The following is a 9,754-nucleotide window of genomic DNA, read 5'->3' as shown; positions in this document are numbered from 1 at the left end:
CCATCTTAAATAAGCATGCCCCACTCAAAAAATGTAGAACTAGGAATAAATATAGTCCTTGGTTCACTCCAGACCTGTCTGCCCTTGACCAGCACAAAAACATCCTGTGGCGTTCTGCATTAGCATCGAATAGCCCCCGTGATATGCAACTTTTCAGGGAAGTTAGGAACAAATATACACAGGCAGTTAGAAAAGCTAAGGCTAGCTTTTTCAAACAGAAATTTGCATCCTGTAGTACTAACTCAAAAATGTTCTGGGACACTGTAAAGTCCATGGAGAATAAGAGCACCTCCTCCCAGCTGCCCACTGCTCTGAGGCTAGGAAACACTGTTACCACCGATAAATCCACTATAATTGAGAATTTCAATAAGCATTTCTCTACGGCTGGCCATGCTTTCCACCTGGCTACTCCTACCCCAGTCAACTGCCCGGCACCCTCCACAGCAACCCGCTAATGCCCCCACCATTTCTCCTTCACCCAAATCCAGATAGCTGATGTTCTGAAAGACCTGCAAAATCTGGACCCATACAAATCAGCCGGGCTAGACAATATGGACCCTCTCTTTCCGAAATTGTTGCAACCCCTATTACTAGCCTGTTCAACCTCTCTTTCGTATCGTCTGAGATTCCCAAAGATTGGAAAGCTGCCGCGGTCATCCCCCTCTTCAAAGGGGGTGACACTCTAGACCCAAACTGCTACAGACCTATATCTATCCTACCCTGTCTTTCTAAGGTCTTCGAAAGCCAAGTTAACAAACAGATTACCGACAATTTCGAATCCCACCGTACCTTCTCCGCTATGCAATCTGGTTTCAGAGCTGGTCATGGGTGCACCTCAACCACGCTCAAGGTCCTAAACGACATCATAACTGCCATCGATAAGAGACATTACTGTGCAGCCGTATTCATCAACCTGGCCAAGGCTTTCGACTCTGTCAATCACCACATTCGTATTGGCAGACTCGACAGCCTTGGTTTCTCAAATGATTGCCTCGCCTGGTTTACCAACTACTTCTCTGATAGAGTTCAGTGTGTCAAATCGGAGGGCCTGTTGTCCAGACCTCTGGCAGTCTCTATGGGTGTGCCACAGGGTTCAATTCTCGGGCCGACTCTCTTCTCTATATACATCAATGATGTTGCTCTTGCTGCTGGTGATTCTCTGATCCACCTCTATGCAGACGACACCATTCTGTATACTTCTGGCCCCTCTTTGGACACTGTGTTAACGAACCTCCAGACGAGCTTCAATCCCATACAACTCTCCTTCCGTGGCCTCCAACTGCTCTTAAACGCAAGTAAAACTAAATGCATGCTATTCAATTGATCACTGCCCGCACCTGCTCGCCCGTCCAGCATCACTACTCTGGACGGCTCTGACTTAGAATACGTGGACAGCTACAAATACCTGGGTGTCTGGGTAGACTGTAAACTCTCCTTCCAGACTCAGATTAAGCATCTCCAATCCAAAATTAAATCTAGAATCGGCTTCCTATATCGCAACAAAGCATCCTTCACTCATGCTGCCAAACATACCCTCGTAAAACTGACCATCCTACCGATCCTCGACTTCAGTGATGTCATCTATAAAATTGCCTACAACACTCTACTCAACAAATTGGATGCAGTCTATCACAGTGCCATCCGTTTTGTCACCAAAGCCCCATACACTACCCACCATTGCGACCTGTACTCTCGTTGGTTGGCCCACGCTTCATACTCGTCGCCAAACCCACTGGCTACAGGTTATCTACAAGTCTCTGCTAGGTAAAGCCCCACCTTATCTCAGCTCACTGGTCACCATAGCAGCACCCACTCGTAGCACGCGCTCCAGCAGGTATATCTCACTGGTCACCCCCAAAGCCAATTCCTCCTTTGGTCATCTTTCCTTCCAGTTCTCTGCTGCCAATGACTGGAACGAACTGCAAAAATCTCTGAAACTGGAGACTCATATCTCCCTCACTAGCTTTAAGCACCAGCTGTCAGAGCAGCTCACAGATCACTGCACCTGTACATAGCCCATCTGTAAACAGCCCATCTATCTACCTACCTCATCCCCACACTGTATTTGTTTATTTGTCTTGCTCCTTTGCACCCCAGTATCTCTACTTGCACATTCATCTTCTGCACATCTACCATTCCAGTGTTTAATTGCTATATTGTCATTACTTCGCCACCATGGCCTATTTATTGCCTTAACTTACCTCATTTGCACACACTGTATATAGACTTTTTGTTTTCTTTTGTTGTACTGTATTATTGACTGTATGTTTTGTTTATTCCATGTGTAAGTCTGTGTTGTTGTATGTGTCGAAGTTGCTATGCTTTATCTTGGCCAGGTCACAGTTGCAAATGAGAACTTGTTCTCAACTAGCCTACCTGGTTAAATAAAGGTGAAATAAAAATAAATAAAAATAAAACATGTTAGTCCTTTTAACATGGAACCGTCGTCCTCACGTCCTCGGAACAGCTTATTATCTGAATCCTTCTGACATCGGACCGTCGCCCTAATGTACTCGGAACAGCTTATTATCTGAGTCCTTCAGCCTCGCGTACTCGGAACAGCTTATTATCTGAGTCCATTTAACGTGAGACTGAAGGCCTCGCGTACTCGGAACAGCTTATTATCTGAGTCCTTTTAACGTGAGGCTGAAGGCCTCGCGTACTCGGAACAGGAGGTTACATTTTGGTCAAGGGCTTATATAGTGGAGGGAGAGAAGGGTGTGTTTCATAGTTTATAACCAATGTCTCTTCACAGGGGCAGGCCACTGATTGAGCAGGGCTCTAACCTTATGAAAACCGAATTCTCTCATTTGGAAGCTAAAATTACATTTCATCTTTTCACAAATAGTTTCATATTTAAACATTTCAATTGCACAACAATTCCATGTGAATCTGATAACTATAATGTGTAGACTTTCCACGATACAGTTTATGTCATCCTATCATTAATAAGAATGTCTCAGATGACAACCGAACTGACATCATATTCATTAAGTACAAACGCATATTTTCAACTGGTTGGATTACCGAAATATGGTTCCTTTCCCCCACCTTTTGATGTTCCCTGACTCTCTATGTTTAACAAAGGCTTTTCAAGAGTCCTTCAGTAGAGTCAAGAGAGGAAAGGGAAAAAGGTATCTATGGGGGGTCATAATCCTTACCCACAGGCCAACGTCATGACAATAGCCAATGTGAGTAAGACCTTTTAAACAGGTTAACATTCACAAGGCCACAGGGCCAGATGGATTACCAGGATATGCACTCAGATCATGCGCTGACCAGCTGGCAAGGGTCTTCACTTACATTTTCAACCTTTCCCTGATCCCGTCTGTCATACCTATATGTTTTAAGCAGACGAGCCTGTGCCAAAGATCGCCAAGGTAACCTGCCTAAGTGACTACCGCCCCGTGGCACGCACATCTGTAGCCATGAAATGCTTTGAAAAGGTGGTCATGGCTCACATCAACACTATCATCCCAGAAACCCTTAACCCACTCCAATTCGCATACAACCCCAACAGATCCACAAATGACGCAATCTCTATTGCACTCCGTGCTGCCCTTTCCCACCTGGACAAAGGGAACACCTACGTGAGAATGCTGTTCATTGACTACAGCTCAGCATTCAACACCAGTGCTCTCAAAGCTCATCACTAAGCTAAGGACCCTGGGACTGAACACCTCCCTCTGCAACTGGATCCTGGACTTCCTGATGGGCCGTCCCCAGGAGGTGAGGGTAGGCAACAACACATCCGCCATGCTTACCCTCAACACGGGGGCCCCTGTTCACCCATGACTGCGTGGCCACGCACAACTCCAACACCATCATTAAGTTTGCAGACGACACAACGGTGGTAGGACTGATCACCGACAATGATGAGACAGCTAATAGGAGGAGGTCAGAGACCTGACAGTGTGGTGCCAGAACAACCACCTCTCCCCCAACGTGAGCAAGACAAAGGAGCTGATCATAGACTACAGGAAAAGGAGGGCCGAGCACGGCCCCATTCACATCGACGGGGCTGTATTGGAGTGGGTCGAGAGTTTCAAGTTCCTTGGTGTCCACATCACTAAGGACCTATCATGGTCCAAACACACCAAAACAATCGTGAAGAGGGCACAACAATACCTATTCCCCCTCAGGTGGCTGAAAAGATTTGGCATGGGTCCTCAGATACTCAAAAAGTTCTACAGCTGCACCATCGAGAGCATCCTGACTGGTGATATCACCGCTTGGTATGGCAAGTGGTTCTATACCAGGTGGTGTCAGAGGAAGGGCCTAAAAACTGTCAAAGACTCAAGCCACCCAAGTCATAGACTGTTCTCTCTGCTAACGCACGGCAAGTGCTACCAGAGCGCCAAGTCTGGGACCAAAAGGCTCCTTAACATCTTCTACCTCCAAGCCATAAGACTGCTGAACAGTTAGTTCAAATGACTACCTGGACTATTTGCAATGACCCCATTATTTTATTATTTATTCATATTTTTTTGCACTTACTCTCTTGCACATGCTCGATGTACACTCACAGGACTCTAATCACAAACTCACACATACTACACTGACAATCCAACACACACACAAAACACATACACTCATGTATATTGACGCCACACACACACATTCACATTCCTTCACATACGCTGCTGCTACTCTCTGTTTATTATCTATGCATAGTAACTTTAACCCTACCTACATGTACATATGACCTAAATTACCTCGACTAACCCGTACCCCTGCACATTGTAACCCTCGTATATAGCCTCGTTATTTCTATTTTATTGTGTTACTATTTTTCCTTTAATTTATTTAACATTTTTCTATTTACTTTTTTAAAACTCTGCATTGTTGGTAAAGGGCTTGTAAGTAAGCATTTCAAGGTAAGGTCTACATCTGTTGTATTCAGCGCATTTGACAAATACATTTGATTTACACCTTAAATCCATGCCCACAAAGAATTCCGGATGTTCTGAAGGCAAAGGGGGGTCTGACCCGGTACTAGATGGATGTACCTAATAAACTGTCCACTGAGTGTAATATCTTTTGAATGAGATATCGACATTGCAATGGTTTGAAATGTGGGCTTTTATTTTTAAGGTTTTAATTATTACTATACGAAAGTGATGTAATTATTTGTGCTCCTAATAGTAGGTGTGCGCGAATGATTTATGTATAATTGGTGCGCACCCAAACAAGCCAGTCCAACATGGCGTCGCTATCTTCACCTCTCCGCCTTTGCCGGGGGATCCTGAGGGAGATACGAGCGATTAAAGGACCGGAATACAAACAGTCTTTGGCATACAATTATGTTTTAGGTCAATTCCGTAAAAACCAGGTAAGTCATTTTGATGAGTAAATGAGGTTATTAACTAGCTACAACGTTAATGAAACCACGACATCTATCCACCATGGTAACGTAAGCTAATGTAGCTTGATTGCCGTGGTTAAAAATGTGTTAGCGACCCCAGCCACAATTTAACCCGTTCCAGGATGGCTATCTTCAAGAATGGGCCGCATTGGTGGCTTTGTTATGGGACTTCTTGGCAAATGTGTTAACCAATCATTCAAACTTAACAAATGTAGGCTTCATTCAAACATTGGCCAAGAATACTTGGCTAAATTGTAGTCCATAGCCCAACAATGAGATGGGACACGATCCTCTCTTCATGCAGTAGGCTATATATTCACCCTGACCCCACCGACTACATCCTCTTTAGTTAGTAGATGTGATGTAGTATACAACGTAATAAAGTTAGAAAAAATTTTCCCCCTCCAAAATTGTATTTGTCTCATGCTTTGTGAACGGGTCCTTTTCCAACAATCCAGAGTGAAAGTGAAATAGTGACAGAAGGAATAAATACACAGTAAATAACAAATAAAAATGACATGGCTATACACAGGGAGTAGTACCAGTGAGTCGATGTGCAGGAGTATGAGGTAATTGAGGTAGCTGTACATATAGGTAGGGGTAAAGTGACTAAGCAAAAGGGTGGGTAATAGACAGTAGCATCAGCTATGTGGTGAGTATGAAAGTCTGTGTGTGTTGGGATGTCAGTGTAAGTATGTGTTAGTGTGTGGGTAGAGTCCAGTGTGTGCATAGTCAGTGCAAGAGGGTTGGTGGAAAAAAAGGGTCAATGCAGGTAGTCTGGGTAGCTATTTGATTAGTTGTTTAGCAGTCTTATGGCTTGGCGGTAGAAGCTGTTCAGGATCCTGTTGACTCTAGACTCTTATCATATAGTTCTATGTTTTGAATACTTAAATATACAGTGTCCAACATCTGCTCCCCGGTTCAGTGGTTGGGTTAAATGCGGGAGACACATTTCGGTTGAATGCGTTCATTTGTGCAACTGACTAGGTATCCCCTTTCCTTTAGAAAGTCTACACCTTGAACTTTTTTCACATTTTACTGCCTTAAAATTCAGTCCTAAAAAGGATTAAATTATTTTTTCTACAGATCTAACAACCTACTCCTCATTTTCAAAGTGAAAGAATGTTAGTACATTTTTCTAATCAAGAAAAAAATACAAGTTGGACAAGTCTCCAACCCCTGAGTTAATACTTGGTGGAATCACCTTGGGCAGCAGTGAATCATTTGGAATAAGATTCTACCAACTTTTCCCAACTTTTCGGGTTACATACTCAGTTGCTAGTTTTATTACGTACACCACCCCGTTCACAAAAATGGTTAGCTCCTAGAGACAGTGAGTCACGTGGCCATGGGTTGCTATATAAAGCAGGCAGACGGGCACCGAGGTATTCAGTTTAATGTTTGATTGAACGTTAGAATGGGCAAAACGAGTGAACTAAGCGACTTTGAGCACGATATAATCGTCGGTGCCAGGCGCACCGGTTCCAGTATCTCAGAAACGACCACCTCCTGGGCTTTTCACGCATGAGCGGCTAGATGGCCGAATGGTAAAGAACATCAGATTTGCCACCAATGCTCCTTATAGTACACATCACTGCACTATATACTCCTCTGTAAACTGGTCATCTTTGTATACCTGTCGCAAGACCCACTGGTTGATGGTTATTTATAAAACCCTCTTAGGCCTCACTCCCCCCTATCTGAGATACCTACTGCAGCCCTCATCCTCCACATACAACACCCGTTCTGCCAGTCACATTCTCTTAAAGGTCCCCAAAGCACACTCATCCCTGGGTCGCTCCTCTTGTCAGTTCGCTGCAGCTATCGACTGGAACGAGCGGCAACAAACACTCAAACTTGACAGTTTTATCTCCATCTCTTCATTCAAAGACTCAATCATGGACACTCTTACTGACAGTTGTGGCTGCTTTGTATGATATATTGTTGTCTCTACCTTCTTGACCTTTGTGCTGTTGCCCAATAATGTTTGTACCATGTTTTTGTGCTGCTACCGTGTTGTTGTGTTGCTACCATGCTGTGTGGTCATGTTTTGCTGTTATGTTGTCTTAGGTCTCTCTATGTAGTGTTGTCTCTCTTGTTGTGATGTGTGGTTTGTCCTATATTTATATTGTATTTATTTTTTTAATCCCAGGCCTCCGTCCCCGCAGGAGGCCTTTTGCCTTTTGGTAGGCCGTCATTGTAAATACAAATTTGTTCTTAACTGACTTGCCTAGTTAAATAAATAAATGACAGTGTCTAGGGTTTACCGAGAATGGAGCAACAAACAAAAAACATCCAGTCAGCGGCAGTCCTGTGGGCGAAAAATAGCATGTTGAAGGAGAATGGTAGGAATAGTGCAAGCTAACATGCAGGCCACAAACAGGGAAATAACGGTGCACAACAGCATTTAGGAACGCACAACAGCATCATGTTATGGGTATGCTTGTCACTGGCAGGGACTGGGAAGTTTGCTAGGATCAAAATAAATATGAAAGGAGCACAGCCCAGGTAAAAAGCTACAGAAAAACCCACCTTAGTCTTCTGAAAACCTAACCCTGGGATAGGGTTTTATTTTTCAGTGGGACAAATATTTTAATGCAAAAGACACACCAGAATGGCTTTCAAAAGTGGTTGATTGGACCAGTCTGTCTTTTTATTTTTTATTTAAAAAAAGTATATATATATTTTAGCAGATATTAAATATTGCTCTCCAATGATTCACAACCAAATGTACTGAGCTTGAGAAGATTTGAAAAACTATGGATATACAGTATTTTGCCTTAAAACCTCTTAAGGATCCACCCCTTTTTCAAATTTCGACTAAAATTACATTCCCAAATCTAACTGCCTGTAGCTCAGCAACCTGAAGCAAGGATATCTTGGTACCATTTTAAAGGAAACACTTTGAAGTTTGTGGAAATGTAGGAGACTATAACACCAATAGATCTGGTAGAAAATAATACAAAGAAAAAAACAACTGTTCGTTTGTATTTTTTTGTTGTACCATCTTTGAAATGCAAGAGAAAGAACATAATGTACTATTCTAGCCCAGGTGCAATTTTGATTGTTGCCACTAGATGGCAGAGTGTGCAAAGTTTAGACTGATCCAATGAACCATTGCATTTCTGTTCAAACTTTTGTATCAAGACTGCCCAAATGTGCCTAGTTAACTTTTTGATGTTCAAAATTGTGTATTCTTTCACTGTAATAGCTACTGTAAATTGGACCGTGCAGTTAGATAAATTCTTGTTAAAGCTTTCTGCCAATATCATATGTCTATGTCCTGGGAAATGTTCTTGTTACTTACAACCTCATGCTAATCGCATTAGCCTACGTTAGGTCAACCGTCCCATGGAAGGGACACCGATCCCAAATACGTTTTTAAGAGCTGTGCAAAGTTGGTAGAATCATAATGAAAGTTATTCACAGCTGTAATGGTTGCCAAAGATGCTTCCACCAAGTATTATCTCTGGGGTGTGAAGACACACAATCAAGACATCTTGTATTTGTTTATTAATTTGGAAAATGTTCTAACTTTCTTTCACTTTGAAACTGTGCAGTACTGTAGGTTGTGTAGATCTGTAGGGGGAAAAATCGAATTGAATCCCTTTTTTTTTTTAGATTTTATTTGAAGGCAGCAAAATGTGAAGACAAGTGGGTGTTTGCTTTCACTAGGCGCTTTATATTTATTTAGTAAATGTATCATATCTATTTGCAAGTAATTGCTGCATAAATTCACATTCAAGATGGCAATGTTAGTCCTCTGTTAGTGTCATTGTTATGCATGCCTTATACAGGCTTTTTATCTTAATTCTGCCCACTTTTCTTTTTTAGATCACTGGTGAGAGATATTGTCGTGCTCAGGAGGAGGCCCTCCATACTTCGCACAGCTACCTCTGTCTGCTCACCTCCACCCGGCAACACATGGCTCTCTACGACATCTACCATGGGAAAGGGCAGCGTGACACAGAGGAGATGGCAGGAATTGTGGGGCTCAGGCTGCCCACCCAGCCTGGAGGGAAGGGCTGGGAGAAATGAAAGAAGGGAAGGGAGAAGACTCTCATACCACACCAGAGGGTTGTAATCATCACGCTGGACCTAATGCTATTTTGCTCTTTTACGAAACAGGAAGAGATGAAGGCTGCGACGAACAAGGACTGTGACTTGTGATTATACAAGGGATGATCAAAGCTATTAGAAATGAGATTCCCAGCTCTCCCTACCACTCCTCACTTTGTCTGTCTTGAGACAATGTCTGTAATTAAAATATTTGTAAATAATGGGACAAATTGCCAATTAAAGTATTAATCACTTATCAGGGCACCATGACATCTCACTTTTCTTGCAATCCATATGCTGTTAGTGGCTGTTAATAATCTACTAATAAAA

The 9,754-nt window shown here is 42.9% G+C and overlaps 1 protein-coding gene across 1 annotated transcript; it reads left to right on the top strand.

The window, feature by feature from the left end:
• The first annotated feature begins 5,147 nt into the window (after window positions 1–5,147).
• fmc1 (formation of mitochondrial complex V assembly factor 1 homolog) lies at window positions 5,148–9,688 on the top strand. The gene is made up of 2 exons (XM_029728046.1): window positions 5,148–5,332; window positions 9,200–9,688. Exons 1-2 carry the CDS (start codon window positions 5,204–5,206, stop codon window positions 9,401–9,403), a joined length of 333 nt encoding a protein of 110 aa, XP_029583906.1. The 5' UTR covers window positions 5,148–5,203; the 3' UTR covers window positions 9,404–9,688.
• The last annotated feature ends 66 nt before the right edge of the window (window positions 9,689–9,754 follow it).

This window comes from Salmo trutta, chromosome 32, assembly GCF_901001165.1.
Source record: "Salmo trutta chromosome 32, fSalTru1.1, whole genome shotgun sequence".
Classification (NCBI taxonomy): Eukaryota; Metazoa; Chordata; class Actinopteri; order Salmoniformes; family Salmonidae; genus Salmo; species Salmo trutta.
The sequence above is the reverse complement of the archived record's forward strand: the minus strand, read 5'-3'. Positions and strand labels throughout refer to the sequence as shown.

What these genes read in the sequence shown, in the direction of transcription:
- fmc1 (XM_029728046.1), top strand. Translation starts at nt 5,204, where the DNA reads ATGGCGTCGCTATCTTCACCTCTCCGCCTTTGCCGGGGGATCCTGAGG. An exon ending in GTCAATTCCGTAAAAACCAG is followed by an intron (nt 5,333 to 9,199) that starts GTAAGTCATTTT and finishes TTTCTTTTTTAG; the next exon opens with ATCACTGGTGAGAGATATTG.